Below are 15,562 nucleotides of genomic sequence, written 5' to 3' on the forward strand. Positions count from 1 at the left end.
GGTCTCTCCCTATGATGGCTGGTACTTGGTGGGTTCCAATTCTATGCCTAAATCAAGACAAGGGCTCCTTGTTCAACAGGACTTGTCAGAACAGCAGCCCAGAGGTTATTCCTTGGCACAAGCCCAGCACAGGACCCACCACCCACATAGATTTCTAGAGTCCAGAGGACCCCCACCACCACCATCAAGTAACACACTGTGGTGAGGATGATCTGCACTCTCAGCCCAAGCAATCCACATGGCACTGAGCACAGGCCACTACCTGTGAACCTGATCCCAGCCTTTCCCCTCCCCACTGCCTTCCAGGGGCCCCTCCCCAGTAAGACAGAGGAAGCAAAGGCGAGAGGGTGGCCAGAGGCTTTGGCAGGGTGACATTTATTTGCCAGGTTCAGCAGGCACACGGTTAGCCCACCGACCTTCATACACCAGAGCAGACCCACAGGCATGCAGGGAGAAGGGCAGGACTGCCACCAGAGTGCTGAGGAAGGGCCGGGACCAGTGTGGCTGCCAGCCCAGGCTGTGGTAGGGTCTGACAAAGGGGACCTGCCAGGAGCCTCCATCAGGAAACTGGGGAGTCTTATTCCACTTCCTCATCCCAGCAAAAGCAACTCAGCATGGCTCAGAGGCCCCTGGCAGAAAGGGAAGTGGGTCACAGACATAGAGGGGTTCCTCTCTGTTGCTGAATTGGGAGAGCAGAAAATCTGCCCCTGTGAAGGGCAAACTCCCAAATCAGACTATGGGACACTGCCATGCGGCAGGCCCTGTAGGATAGATAGGACTGTGGACTGAGCCTGAGAGGGGCCATCTGGAAAGAGCCAGGGGATATCAGCCCTTCCTGTGTGGCCCAGGGTAAGGAGCCAGCTAGGCTGGTGCACTAGGTGCTGGGCCTGCACTCTGCCCTCCCAGTTCTCATTGCCACATCCTAATTGCTCCTCCTTCCCCTTACAGGCTCATGAAACTCAGGGCACAAGGTCCTACTTGTAGGACCCAGGAGGCTGGGAAACAGCACAAGGGTCTTGGGAGGAACTTCCCAGGAACAAAGATGGAAGCTTCTACCCTCCTATTCATTCTCTTTCACTTCTGAGGACCCTCATGTCTACCAAGCAGTGCCCCCAGCCATGCGACCAGTCTTGTCTTAAAGCATACTGCCCTAGATTTTTGCATTCTCTATACTGGCCTGTGTCCACTCCTAGAGCATCCCACATACCACAGGCACATACCTTCATGTGCAGGAGCCTAAGACCGCAGACAGAGCCTCACTGGAGGACTAGCTCTTAGGGCAAGGCCACCCAAGTTTAGAGCCTGGGAGAGGATGGGACCTGCAGGGCCTGCCTGGGGGAATTATGGGCAAAAAAAGGAAAGGGGAAGAGTAACAGGGACCTCCTGAGTATCCCTAGAGCAGCATCCCACAAGGAACAGAAACTGGTGAAGCTAGCAAAAGACAGAAAAGCCACGAGGAATCCATGCAGGGGCTGAGGCCAGTCCTGCCTCTGGCCTGCCCACCACTCACGCACATACACACAGGAGATGAGACTGCTCTCCCATGGCTCCCAGACATGCCCCATGCTGGGAGGGAGGGGCAGGGGGTAGTGAGGGCATCATGCCAGTGACTCTATGTACAGTGAAAAGCCCCTCATCCACTCTCCCACCCTCCTGCCCATCCCCTGCCCCCCATCAGCCTGCCCACTCAGCTGGTCTCCTCCCTCCGAGACTCCTGGGCATAGCCAGCAGCCTCTTCCCCTTTACTAGAGGGTGGAGCCCAGCCTGTTGTGCCCCCTGGGGCTGTGCTGTCCGGCTGGGCCAAAGCTGGCTCAGGGGTGGCAGCTGCCTTGGTGGCCGGTGTGGCACTGCTTTGGATCGTGGGCACGGTGCTCTCTTCTGTGGCTGGTGTGGCTCTCCCATCAGTGGCTGGGGTAACACTCCTGTCAGTGGCTGGGGTGACACTCCCATCAGTGGCTGGGGTAATGCTCCCATCGGTGGCTGGGGTGATACTCCCATCAGTGGCTGGGGTGGTGCTGCCATCTGTGGCTGGGGTAGCACTACGGTCTGCGGGGGCTACATTATTGCTCTTCGCAGCAAGAGCAGCGTCACCCACTGTGGCTGAGGTGGCACTGCCCCCAGGGGCTGGGGCAGCTCCACTTGCAGCTGTGGCCCCACCTGCAGCCCCAGGGGTGGCAGTGTCTGTGGCTGGGGCAGACTGGGCTGCAGCCACGCTGGACTGCTCTGGTGCCCGGAGCCGTTTCATGAGGGTAGTCACTCGGACAGCCTTCTGAAAGGACAATGGAGAGAGGCTCAGAATGAGCCTTACAGAAACTGGATCCATTCCTTGGCAAACACCAAACCCAGACCATTCCATGGTTCCCCTGGCTGCCTCTGACCACTCCAGACTAGCGACCCAGATGCTCAGCACACCAGCTTAAGGTAGTGACGGTGGCTACAGCCACCCCTGATGGCTGAAGAAAAGCCTGTATGTGGCTGCAGGGGTGTGATACAGGCAAGAAACTGTAGGTGCCAGAAGGAACACATGGGATCAGTCCAGAAAAGGGAGCCATCCAAGCCTTACCTTCCACTTAGCCCTGGCAAAGTTCTTTTCAATCTGGGCACAGACACCATCCTTGATGTTCTTATCAGAAGCAGCATTGCCAGAAATCCTGGAAAGGGTGTAAGTACATCTGGATCTGATGGGGTATGGGCCTTCATGGAGACTTTGCCCAGCCCTTTCCTTGTAAGATCCAGGGATTACCAGGCAGACCCTCTGGGCTGCCTGAGCTCTGGGTGTTCCATAACCCCCACTCAGGGCCTCAAGAATGGGGGCTGCTAAGTATGAGGAGGACAGAGGCCAAAGGTACCCTGGCCTCTCCTCCCATCCTCCCTGGGCCCTGCTCACCACTCATGGGAGATGGCCTCTTCTGCGGTGATCCGCTGGTCTTGCTCCACCTCCATCAGCCTTGTGACCAGGTCTTTGGCTGGGGACAAAGCCAGGGAGAGGCTAGGCATGGGCGCCCCATCTCACTGTCTAGAGGTGATGAATGGGCTGAGGGGTAGGAACAGAGTCCAGCAGAGGAGGCTGAGAGCAGGTCCCCCACACCAACCCTTCACTCTACCCGCATGCTGGGCACCTCCTCACCCGCCTGCGAAATGTCATCCCAGTATGGAGAGTCAAACTCATAGTCGCCAGCCAGGATCTTGCGGAAGAGATTCTTGTCATGGTTCTCATAGTCATCTTCCTCCACCTCCTCGTAGAAAGGCGGGTTCCCTGAAAGTCTGCATGGGAGCCAAAGGGCAGGGTCACCCAGGCCATGGCACAGGCCCCCACCCTGCCTGGCTGCAAGCCTGTTTGCCCACCCATCCACTCACAGGATGTACATGATGACTCCAATGGCCCAGCAGTCCACAGGGCGTCCATACCGCTGCCGGCCTACCACCTCTGGGGCTGCAAATGTGTCCATCTGCTGGTCAATATCAGGCCTAGCCACGCCTGGTACCACTCACACCCACTTCCTGGGATGGGGACTTCCTTCCCTCCCTACCCAGACCCACTCCTTGAAGGCTGTCTCCCACCCTGGCCCTGCCCCACCCCCTGCTTGCCAAGGTACTCGGGGGTCCCACAAGGCTCCTTGATGAGGCCATTCTCTAGCTTAGCCAGGTGGAAGTCACTGATGACAATCTTTGAGTTCTTCAGCCGATTATAGTAAACCAGATTTTCCAGCTGCTCCAGCCAGGAGTGGCATGTGGGTGGGCAAAGGAAGATTCCATGAGGACCTCAGAGGCTAGACCAAGATCCCAAGATGCTGCCTGCCCCGGCCCCAGACCAGTTGCCAACTGACCCTTTGACCTGATTCCTGGCCTCACCTTGAGGTTCCTGTGCACGATCTTGAGTGAGTGCAGGTAGGCCACGGCCTCCAGGACCTGCCGCACCACGTTGCTTGTGTCTCGCTCCGAGTAGTAGCCCTGGTCCAGGATCCAGTCAAACACCTCCCTCCCCGTGGCCCTGAGGGACACCAGCCCCTGAGCCTGGCGTGGGCAGGATCGGGGGTGGGGCAGGAGCACTTGGGCAGGCTGCCTATACCAGGCAGCTGGCTGGGCAAGGCACATGGATCTGAGACCCCAAGGGTCCAAAAAAGGGGCTTTCCCTGGCTGTAGAAGGTGAGCAGGTAAAGGCCCTGGGGACTGAGGAATCCTGGGACCCCAGACCCACACTCACAGCTCCAGGAAGATGAAGTACTCTTTGCGGGTCACAAACACGTCCACCAGTTGCAGGATATTGGGATGCTTCACCCTGGCAGCAGAGAGGAGCCATCAGTTAGGGCTGGGGAATCCCGAAGAGAAGCTCTGGTTGCCACTGTGGGCCACAGCAGACTAACTGGCCAGAGGCTGGTACTGCTTAAGGCCACCTGCCGTCGAAGCCCTTCCCTGCTACCTCCTCCCCCACCCCTCCCCCAGGCCTCACACTCACATTTTGAGGATGCCTATCTCGTTCTTGGCTGCCTTCCGCACCTTGCGGCCGTCCCGCTTCTGGAACTTCTTGCAGGTATGCAGCTTGCCTGTCGTCTTGTCCTTGGCCCGGAAGATCTCACAGAACTCCTCACTACAGCCAGCAGGCACCCCACTCAGCCCTGGCCTTAGCATGGGCTGCACCCTGCTCCCCTTTCCCCAGCCCTTGCCCACCAGACCCAGCACTCACGTCTTGATGACCTGTCCCAAATCATATCTGTCAGTCACCTCCGACGGCTGGTTATAGTTCTTCTTGTCGCCCAGAGTCACACACCCAAACGGCATGGCCAAGCTCTGAGCTGTGGGCAGGATGAGGTCTGGCTCAGCCATACCACTCCCCCTTCTCCCCACAACATAGAGGCTGCCTCTGGGAGACACCAGCCTGGCTCAGGCCAAGCCAGGGGCAGAGACTACAGCAGGAAGGTGGTCAGGCACTCCTACGCTTGCTTTTCCGGCTGTACTTCCAACCACTCAGCTTGGGTTTAGACTCACATATCAGGGAATTGTTTTGCATTATGTACACTCAAAAAAAGATTATCAGGGCCGGCCCCGTGGCTTAGCAGTTAAGTGTGCACGCTCTGCTACTGGCGGCCCGGGTTCGGATCCCGGGCGCGCACTGATGCACCACTTCTCCGGCCATGCTGAGGCCACGTCCCACATACAGCAACTAGAAGGATGTGCAACTATGACATACAACTATCTACTGGGGCTTTGGGGAAAAAAAAAGGAGGAGGATTGGCAATAGATGTTAGCTCAGAGCCGGTCTTCCTCAGCAAAAAGAGGAGGATTGGCATGGATGTGAGCTCAGGGCCAATCTTCGTCACACACACAAAAAAAAGATTATCAAAAAATTTCTTTAAATTTCAGCTATTACACAGATGAAGGGGGCTGTAACTACCCACCTATCAGATAGTTATCTCTGAAAATCTGAAGATACCAAGTGTTGGCAAAGATGTGGAGAACATGAGCACTGCTGGTGTATAGCAAGTCTCCCCCTTGCAAAACAGTTTGGTAAAACTACTGATGTCGAACATATCCTATCAACCAGCAATTGTGCTGCTAAATATATGCCTTACAGAAACGCATACACTTGTGCAGCAGGACACTCATACGAGAATGCTCACAGTGGCAATATTCATAATTGCCAAAACTGGAAACAGCCCAAATATACATCAACAGCAGGATGTATTGTGGTATAGTCACACAATGGAATATTACACAGCAACGGAAACGAAGGAGCTACAGCTACACCCAACCACATGGTGAATCTCACCAACACAGTGTTGAGTGAAAAAAACACAAAAGAATACATATAGGCTGTTGTTGCACATACTTGTAGGGGTTCTTTCTCATTGTTGATAGTATTCCCATGGATGAATATACCACAATTTATTTATCCATTCTACAGTTAATAGGCATTTGGTAGTTTCTAGTTTGGGGTTATTACAAATAGTGCTGCTATGAATATGCTAGTACATATCTATTGTTAATAAATAAATAAATACACACACAAGTATTAAAAAAAAAAGAATACATATAGGGGCCAGCCCGGTGGCGCAGCGCCAAAGTGCGCGTGCTCCATTTTGGCGGCCCGGGGTTCGCAGGTTCGGATCCCAGGCACACACCAATGCACTGCTTGTCAAGCCATGCTGTGGCGGCATCCTATATAAAGCAGAGGAAGATGGGCACGGATGTTAGCCCAGGGCCAGTCTTCCTCAGCAAAAAGAGGAGGATTGGCATCGGATGTTAGCACAGGGCTAATCTTACACACACACACAAAAAAATTGAAGAAAAAAAAGAATACATATAGTGTGATTCTATTGATATAGAGTTCAAAACAGGCAAAACTAACCTACACTGTTTAAGGATACAAACATACTGGTAAAACTATAAAGAAAAGCTAAGAAATAGCACCATGAGTCCTTCCAAGAGAAAGAGAGGGCTTGTGATTGAGTCAGGACACATGGGGGGATTCTGCAGGGCCTATTTCTAAACCTGAGTGATGGTTTCACAGGTGTTTGCTTTATAATAATTCGTAAAAATGTACATACCAATTTTGGGCACATTCCTAGAGTTTTGTTATATTTCACAATTAAAAAATGTTAATAAAAATTATGGCCCATCCATACTGAAGAATACTTGGTAGCTATGAAAAAGAATAAAGTAGATAAAAAGGTAGCCAGTCCTGGTGGTCTAGTGGTTAAGATTCGGTGCTCTTATCGCAGCAGGTCCGTTTCCCGGTCAGGGAACCACACCACCCCTCTGTCAGTTGTCATACTGTGGTGGCTGCATGTTGCTATGATGCTGAAAGCTATGCCATCAGTATTTGAATTACCAGCAGCGTCACCCATGGTGGGCAGGTTTCAGCGGGGCTTCTAGACTAAGACAGACTAGGAAGAAGGATCTGGCCACCCACTTCAAAAAAAACTGGCCATGAAAACCCTATGAATAGTAGCGGAGTATTGTCTGATATAGCTCTGGAAAGTGAGAGGATGGTGCAAAAAGACCCGGCAGGATTCTGCTCTGCTGTACACAGGGTCACTAGCCCGGAATCCATTCCATGGCACTAACAACAAGATCAAAATGTGCTGCTGTAGGACAGTCTCTGAGATACAGTGCTAGATGAAAAAGCAAGGGACAGAACGGCGGATAAAGGGTGCTGCTGCTTGGGTACATCTTTTAAAGTTTATATACTGGTGTACACTCAAACTCTTTTCTGGAAAGACACCTAAGAAAATAAGAGTGCTCTTTGGGGCAAAGAATTGGGTGTTGGAGGGACAGATTTATATCTTTTGTTTATTAATTTTCTGTTAGAATTTTTACTATGATTACTTTTTTTTTTTTTTTGGTGAGGAAGGTTAGCCCTGAGCTAACATCCATTGCCAATCCTCTTCTTTTTGCTGAGGAAGATTGGCCCTGAGCTAACATCTGTGCCCATCTTCCTCTATTTTATATGTGGGATGCCTGCCACAGCATGGCTTGATAAGCAGTGCATAGGTCTGCACCCGGGATCCGAACCTGCAAACCCCAGGCTGCAGAAGCCGAGTGTGCAAACTTAATCACTATGCCACCGGGCCGGCCCCTGCTATGATTACTTTTATTGATTTAATAAATATTGCATTCAGGCACAGTGCTTGGGGGATTCCTCAGAGGGAGAACCCCCACCTGGCTGGAGAGGTGAGGAAAGGCTTTGAGGAAGAAATAGCATTAGGGCTAGGCCTTAGAGGGGAAGGGTTTGCCAGGAGGCATGCAAGGGTAATGGTCTGGAAAAGCAAGACAAGCCTGCCTAGTGCCTCACTGCCAGGCCCATAGGAGACCTAGGCAGTCAGGTACAGGGCAGAGGCCCCTGGCCAGAGGTAGGTGTTCCAGGCACACGGGTGACAACATGCAGCTGACTGCAGTGAGCTCCAAGCACTGTGGTACCTGGGGCATGGTGCCCCATGGGTCTGCAACCCCTGCCAGCCCAATCCTCACCTGCAGTGCTGCGTGGACTGGCTCCAGCACCCAAAGGAGAAGGCACTTGCAGCCCTTCCTCAGAGGTAAACTTCAGGAGGGGAGTTGGTGACAGTGTCTGGACCTTTGCAGACCTGACCCAGAGTTTGCCTCCATAATGCCTGGTCAATGTGACACTGGGGCTACAGAAAGCTCTGCACAGAGGCTGTATTCAAACTGCTCTGCCTCTGCTGACCGTGCATATTCTCCCTCCACATCAATCAGCACTTGCTGTGCACAGGGCCTGGACTGTGGCCTTGACTACCTAGATGCTTCCCTACCTGGAGTCACTCACAGCCACAGGGTAGTGGAGAAGGAAGGAAGCCACCCCCAGAGAAAGCAGCTTTGGTCAGAGGGAATTTGCCAGCCAGGGTCAGAGGCCAGGACCCACACAAGCCCTATGACCAGCTCTCACTGCTCCTTGCTTCCTCCCAGGCAGAGGCCACCCACTTCCCAGGGGTCACAGCTCTGGAAGTTCTCCCTCAAATCTGCCCTCAGCATTAGGGAACAAATTCCATCATTCCCTCATCCAGGTTGTTTGGCTCAGGGAACGCAAATGCATTTCATCAGTGTGATTTAAGCCAGAGCTTAAGCCATCTTGTGAGGCACTGCAGAGGCAAACAAGAGAAGCTTTGAAGATCATCCCCGACTGCGTGTCTTTGCCACCATGGTCACAGCCCTGCTCCTGCGTCTGCCGGGGAGGAGCATGTGGCTGGAATCCCACTCTCACAGCTAAGAGTAGAGCCACAGCCACCCACCACTGCTGGCCACCCATCTCTAATGCCCTACAATCTGGGGGAGGGGGCCTGCATCAGTCCCCTCAATGACTCTAACGTGCAGCGATTCCCTTTCAGGCTGGAATCCATGGGCCAAGTACTGGGTGGGAGGGTGGTACCTCAGTCTGCAGGTTCCCCAGGAGGGCTGGGAGGGACCTGTGTCCCAGCTCTGTTGCTTTGCTTACACTGTTCTCTCTGGCAGGAATGCCCTTCCCCCAAAGCCTCCCATCAGTATCTTATGTGTCACAGCAGAGTTATTTATAACATAAAAAAATCAGCAACTACCTAAAGATCCAACAACAGGTGACTTGCCAGCTCAACTGTGTCCACTCATGGCAGGAAGTGTGGGCACTGGCAAGGGCACTGCCCATCTTGGCCTCCCTGTGGAGCAGCCTCCACAGGAGCTAGGTGCCAAGACCAGGCTGAATCTCTTCTTTCATTGTGATTTCTGACATTATAAAGTTATTTGTGCAACAAATTGTCTAAAATAATCCTGATGCTCCAGACAAAATGACTCTTTTCTGAGATACCTTCCACAACCTACACCTCCCCCCACCCCACATCAACAGCTTTGTGCTCTGCAGTATGGCATGGGAGGTTTTGTATATGCCTGTCCCTGATCTTGGCCCAGCTTTTCCCATGCATATGCACTCGTGCCCACAGAGACCCAGGGCTAGTCTTGGGGTATGTCTCCACCAGGGAAATCCAGGCCTCTGCTCACAATCACATCAGCCAGGAGCCATGTCCTGCAGCTTCATGGCTGGGACAGGGACAGATCTGCCTCCCCCCCCTACCATGGCTGCCCTGATCTCAGCCAGTCACTGCTTCTCCTCACCAGTCTAACTGCACTCACTTGCCTCCACCCCCAACCTGGCCCAGGGACAAAGTGGAGAAAGAGGCGCCCTACTTCCATTTAGCACCTTGGTCCCCTCCACCCCCACCTACTATCATCTGCTACCCACTACTGCTGCCTGGGAGGCTGCCGGTGTGTGCACCAAGCTCCTGGCTCTTGCTTGCAGCAAGAGAAGCCCTGGCCCCAAAGCTGGGAGGCGCAGCCAAGGGACAGCTTCAAGGAGAGTAGAAAGCCAGGCAGAAAGGGGTTTGCATTTCTCACCCCCATGGCCCAGATAGCTGAGACCCGACACCCAACAGCGGAGAGCTCTCCTCCCAGCGACACAGCACCTGGGCTCTGCCTCAGGTCCACAATGGGACATGGGAGGGCACAGGAGCCCCATAGTGGCCATTTCCTTAGAGACATGGCTCCTTCCATTCTCTGCAGAGAAACTGAATGGGGCGCACAGGGAGCTATCCAAAGGGAGCTTGGGGGAAGCGCAGAGCCTGGCACTGCCACTGCCACTGCCCTTCTAGCTGGCTCTAAGAGTGCCCGGGGCCCAAGCACTCCCCAGTTACTGCCTGTTCCTCAAGTCTGACCCCTGGGCTCAGGCAACCCTGAGGAGGACTCTGCCTGTTGGTGCCCTGAAAATAAAGTGCCCCCTAGGGGCTCTACTGCAGCCTAAGGCATGTCTGGCCCAGGGGAAGCCTGAGTGGGACAGGCCAGCTCCAGAGGCCTAGAGGTCCCACATTAGAGTCCTGCCCCTCCTCCACTGGGGTCAGCCTGGTTCAGGCCCCACCTTTCATAGCCATAAACAAGAGATTCCTGCCACTCTGGTCCTCTGCCATGTGGGGCTCCAGAACTTGCAGTAAATCTAGGGAGGTCACGAGGGGCCCAGGAGGCCTCCAGCTATCTCCCAACAACTGTGGGCAACACCTCCCGATTTAGTGGCAGCTATGAACACCAGGCTGCAGGCACCCCCTCCCCTTCCATCCTCTCTTCTCTCCGAGAATGGGGCTGGGTTTCCCACTGCAACAGACATACATAGGCCCAAGCCCTGCCTGGCCCATAGCTGAGGCCTCACCTACAGGACTGGGAGAAATAGAGACCTCACTCTCAGGGTCTAGTGTCAGGAAGCAGAACCAAGCTTCTAGCCCACCATCCAACTGCTTCAGGGAACTGGGCAGGGGGTTACCCTGGCTGGGCCTCAGGCTCTGGTTACATCACAGTCCATCGTTCCTGCTGCGGGGACTCTCTCCTATCTAATGAGGGAGCATGAAGAGGAGGGCCTCTCCAGTCTTGGGGGTGGGCACACAGTAGAGTGCTACCTCCAGCAAGTTCAGCATTCAGGCCTCAGCATTCAGGCAGAGCCAAGAGCCAACTGGCCACTTCCAGGCACCTGGGGTCCCAATCTTTGAACCCCTGAAGGAAAATCCACTGGGGGCCCTGATTCCCTGTGGGTGTAGGAGAGGAAATGCAGGGGAAGGCCCCAGAGTAAAGAGTTGCTATGGTGATGGAAGTTTTTAAAACGGCAGGGGGACGGGGCAGCGGGGGGGGGGGGGGGGGGGGGGGGCAGGCGGCAGGCATTGACCAAATCCCTTCTCCAAGAATTCCCTGAGACTTTGGCCCGGCTCCTTCCCCATGGGTTCTGTGACCCTGGTCCCCATCAAGAAAGGAGAGGTGGGGAAACCCAGAGATTTTAGAAAAGAGAGAGAGGGCCAGGGACACAGGAAGACAAAGGCAGAAGCTGCGATGAAAGAGGAGCAAAGAGGCAACAGAGTAAAAGGGACACAGGCATAAAGACACAGAAGGAGAAGGGCAGGGGGTTCTGAAGGGGCCTAAGGGTGTGCAGCAGAGCCCTAAGCTCTCCATGGCCATGTGTTCTGAACACCTGGGCCAGGAGCTGTCCCTGGTGCCTGGACCTCTGAGACTGAACCCTCCTGTATCCCCCAGACATGCACTGGACTTGGTGTGAGAGGCACAGCCGTAGCCTTGGGGAAGAGGCCGCTGTTGCAGTCCCCTCAGCCAGAACAGTTCCTCAGCCCCTCTCCCTGTCATCACGGCAGCTTAGGTAATGCAGGTCCAACATGTCGCAGGCATAAGCACGGGGCGGAGGGGGGGGTGCTGTGGAAATGAAGTTTGGAGACCTCGCTTCCCTTTACAGCCCCTCCTCTCAGCTGGCCCAGCCCTACCTAGACTCCCCAGGCACGTGCACACCCCCCACCCCCCCATCTGCTGTCCTCTCTAGGCCTTGGGTCCCCAGGGCCCTTCTTGCAGCTCAGCCTCATTCCCTGCCACTGCCATTCTCCTCCCCAACAATGGACCCTGTTAGGAGGACCAGAAACAGCACCCAAGCAACCCAGAAACAGGATAACAACTGCACAGCACCTGGCCCCCATGCCTCAGTTTCCCTGGACAGAGATCATGGACTCTGTAGCCTTCTCCCGGCCAGGGCAAGGACTGCTAGACAGTGGTGGCCAGGGCACAGGCTGGAGAGGAGGGCCAGCAGCAGATAGGGGAACGGCAGCCTATGGCACCTGGGGAGTCCACACCAAATGCTGTAAAAGAAAGGGTGAGAGACCTCTGCTCCACCCCAGGGCCCAGGCTGACACTGAGAGGAGTGGAGACACTCATTTCCCAGTTGAGAAAACTGGGGCCCAGCAAGTGGCTAAAGCTGACAGGAATCAACTGGGGGTGGGAGTGGGGGGCTCTCCACAGGTGGTCCTACGGAGCTCAAAGCCTAGGCTTTGGAGGAGGGTGCCAGGCGGGACTGCTGCAGACTGAGCTCTTGGTGAGGGACAGAGAGCCCTGCTCCCTAGGAGGGAATCTGGTGGAGTATGCTTTGCCTAAGGGGTGCAGACAAAAGCAGTTTGGCGGAGCTATGGGGGGCTCGGAGAACCCAGGGTCTCTGGTAGACACTGCAGGCTGGGGAGGGCAGAAACTCTGTTCATTGTCCACCACCCCCAGCCAAGGGCTTTGCTCCCCACCGTGGTGCCACCCTGACCCCCTTCTCCAGTGCTGCTGACTCGCCCCCGCTGGCACAGCAACACACATGCGGGAGGCACACGTGTGAGCACCAAGCCCCGCACCTCCCAGCAGAAACATGTGGGTCCCCCACCCACATCGCGCAGCGTTGGGTCGGTGCCCTGGACCCCCAGCTGGCCCCCACATTACGGCTTGGAAGCTGGATCTTGGCTAGGGGGCCGCTGGTCCCCAGGGGCTTGGAGCCTCCTCCCCCACCCCGCGGCAGCCCCGCCCAGCCCCCTTCAGGTTGTCGCCCATAAAGAACTCTCCGTTGTCATGGAAATTAGTGACTGCCAAGAGGGAGGGAGGGGGCCCGGGGGCAGTTGGGAGGGGCTGGAGGCGGCTCTGGGAGTCAGGAGGGACGGCTCAGCTCTCAGCCCCTACCCCCATGGGGTACCACGAATGTTCGAGGGTTAATATTTTCACAATTAGGAGCCCAGCGAGAAAGCGAGGGGGGGGGGCGGGCAGGGAGGGGAGATTCGCCTGGACTTGAGTCTCAGAGGCTTTCTCTGGGACCACCGAGTGGTCCGGGGTGACGAGGAACTTTAGCCCAACCCCGCCCGCCGACCCCCGGATCTACATAGCACGCGTGCTCGGCCCCCGCCGAGACCCCGAGCCCTCGCGGCACTCGGCGACCCGAACCTTGAGCCAGAGACCCAATCCCCCCAAGACCCCCAAAACGTGCCTTCAAGGGGCACCCGCCCCCGGCCCGGCCCGCCCCGCACCTGCAGCGCCGGTCGGTAACAGGGAGGAAGCGATCGATCGCGGGTTCAGTGGGGCGCCGAGGGCTCCGGGGGCGGCGGGCAGAATCCACTCCGGGCACGCGGGGCAGACGCGGCGCCAGCTGCAGCCGCTTCGGCTCGCGAACCTCCAGCATCTCCCGCCGCTCATCGGCACCGGATTCGCACCCCGGGCCGGGGGCGGGCTGGGGGCGGGGCCTCCCTCAGCCGGCCCCGCCCCGCCCCTGGTGGAGCCTGGGGCTGGAATCCCGCTCGAAGGTGGGCGGAGGAGAGGTGGAAGGTGTGTCGGTGAGCACTGGCCTGATCGGCCCGGCCAGGCACTCAAAGGCTCCCTTACGCCCTCAGACTGACCGGGCAACAGGGGCCGGAGGGGCCTTCCTATGGCCATTGTAGGGGGTGGGGAGTAGGAGGTGTGGGGAAAGCCTGAGTCCTGGAGCTAAAGAGCAGTCTCTTGGCAAGTAGTAGTCCCCGCGGGACCAGCTCTCTGCCCAGCTCCCAAAACCTGACCCAAAGGGCAGAAGCTACTTAAAAGAACCACGTGGGCAGTCACTAGGGCAAGCGGCACTAGACTGGCATCCCTTAGCTAGGAGTAAGTAAACACGTGGTTGTGTGTGTGCATGTGCAAGTGGTCAGTGAGGGCCCCAGACCATGGTGGCAGAGTCTTCAAAACCCACTCCACCCTCCACTCCTGCAGGCCAAAGCCTTTCCCATCCCTAGGTGCCAGCCAGGCAGCTAGCAGAGTCTACCTCCTCCTGTGTGGCACTGAATTTCCCAAACTGTAAAAGTCACCTATGACATGGTGTGGACTCTGCTTTCTTCCCGGTTTAATCACCTTCAAACACTTCAAGAGCAGCATCACCATCGGTGGCCTGGCCTGGGATATGGGGATACAGGAGAACTGCAGCACCAAGGTGGCCTACCAGACCTGGTCCCTCACTGGAGGGGGCTGAGAACTGCCAGGAAGAAGCTCTGAAGGAAGTCCTTGGCCATTGCTCTGTCCCCTGTCAGGGAGGCATATGGGCTCAATGCTTGCTCTGCCCTTGTCACAAGCCCTAAGGCCAGTATCTGAAGGCCAGACTTAAGCTTCTTGGTGCGAGGAGCTGGACTCCGCCCCACCAAACCCTCCCAGTGAGCCTTCTGACCCCATCCTGTGTAGAGTCATCTCCAAACCCTTGGCCACATTGAGTGAGTCTCCCCTGCGTGGCTCCCCATGGTTACTGACAGAACTGACTGCCCAAGTGAGGAAGTTGGCGCTGGGGCTGGAAGGCTATCCTGGGAAATGACTGCTCAAACAAGGCCCCTCAATATCTTCCTCCAGAGGGGGTGTCAAGGAGCCATTTACATCCTCCCCTGGCTTTGAATCACCTCTTCCAGTCCAGACTGGTGCCAACTCTAGGTTCCCTGGACTCTGGGTGGTCTCAGTCATGGCACCAACTCTACCACTGGGTAGGAATCTCCTGGTAAGCTGGGCATCTGCAGGGCAGAGCCTGTGTCTCATCTCAGTATGCTCAGTTCATGTCTGCAGAATGAATGAATGGTCTGGCACTCAGTCGTTTCTGCTGTCTGTCCACTGTCCTTGAAACAATGGTTCTCTGAGTTGTATGGTCCAGCTGAGCCATGGCTTGCTGACCCCACACATGTCACACACGTTTTCTGTCTTTCCTAAAGGTCATGGCTATCCAGGCGTGGAGCAGCTGGGCCAAGGAGAAGCTGAAATGGGGGATTTAGAGGCAAGGGAAGAGGCGGCTCACTAGAGCCCTGCCTGCTGCTGGCAATGCTCTACCTCTTCTTGGTCCTGTGCACACTCCGTGTGCCTGTGGGTGAGAGCACGTGGCAGAGTTGTGTGTTCACACGTGTGAATGTGTCTATGTGTGTGTGCGCTGTTATGCTGAAGGAGATGACAACAGCACAGTGTGTATTGTGGTGCCCAGGGGCATGTGTGTCTGCATTCTGTGTGTACCCAAGCATGCTCGCTCACACATGCGCATAGACACTGTAGCTAGTCCCTGGAGCCATTGGTCCCTGGAGCCACCGGTCTCCTTCTCGCCTGACACAGGCCTCAGGATTATGGAGGCTGAATTGCAGTGTGAGAGCAGGACATGGGAAGAGATTGAACCATGCCCAGGGCTGGAAAGGGGCTGTGATGACCCTACATCGTTGGCTGTTTTAGTCTGTCCACCTAGGGGAGCCCCTCACTTTCAGGC

The 15,562-nt window shown here is 55.8% G+C and overlaps 1 protein-coding gene across 2 annotated transcripts; it reads right to left on the reverse strand.

The window, feature by feature from the left end:
- Positions 1-331: 331 nt before the first annotated feature.
- Positions 332-13,480, reverse strand: CAMKV (CaM kinase like vesicle associated). 2 transcript variants are annotated; one of them, XM_058558901.1, is made up of 11 exons: positions 5,397-5,998; positions 4,685-4,793; positions 4,457-4,588; positions 4,205-4,279; positions 3,853-3,991; positions 3,589-3,709; positions 3,358-3,433; positions 3,128-3,264; positions 2,888-2,966; positions 2,564-2,651; positions 332-2,269 (listed from the first exon to the last, which is right to left on the reverse strand). In XM_058558901.1, exons 2-11 carry the CDS (start codon positions 4,777-4,779, stop codon positions 1,688-1,690), a joined length of 1,524 nt encoding a protein of 507 aa, XP_058414884.1. In that variant the 5' UTR covers positions 4,780-4,793; positions 5,397-5,998; the 3' UTR covers positions 332-1,687. The 2 variants fall into 2 exon arrangements, with proteins under 2 accessions (XP_058414884.1, XP_058414875.1); XM_058558892.1 differs by lacking the exon at positions 5,397-5,998 and adding an exon at positions 13,344-13,480 and having other exon boundaries at positions 1,615-2,269.
- Between the last annotated feature and the right edge of the window lie 2,082 nt (positions 13,481-15,562).

Source organism: Diceros bicornis, chromosome 2 (assembly GCF_020826845.1).
Source record: "Diceros bicornis minor isolate mBicDic1 chromosome 2, mDicBic1.mat.cur, whole genome shotgun sequence".
In the NCBI taxonomy this organism is placed as follows: Eukaryota; Metazoa; Chordata; class Mammalia; order Perissodactyla; family Rhinocerotidae; genus Diceros; species Diceros bicornis.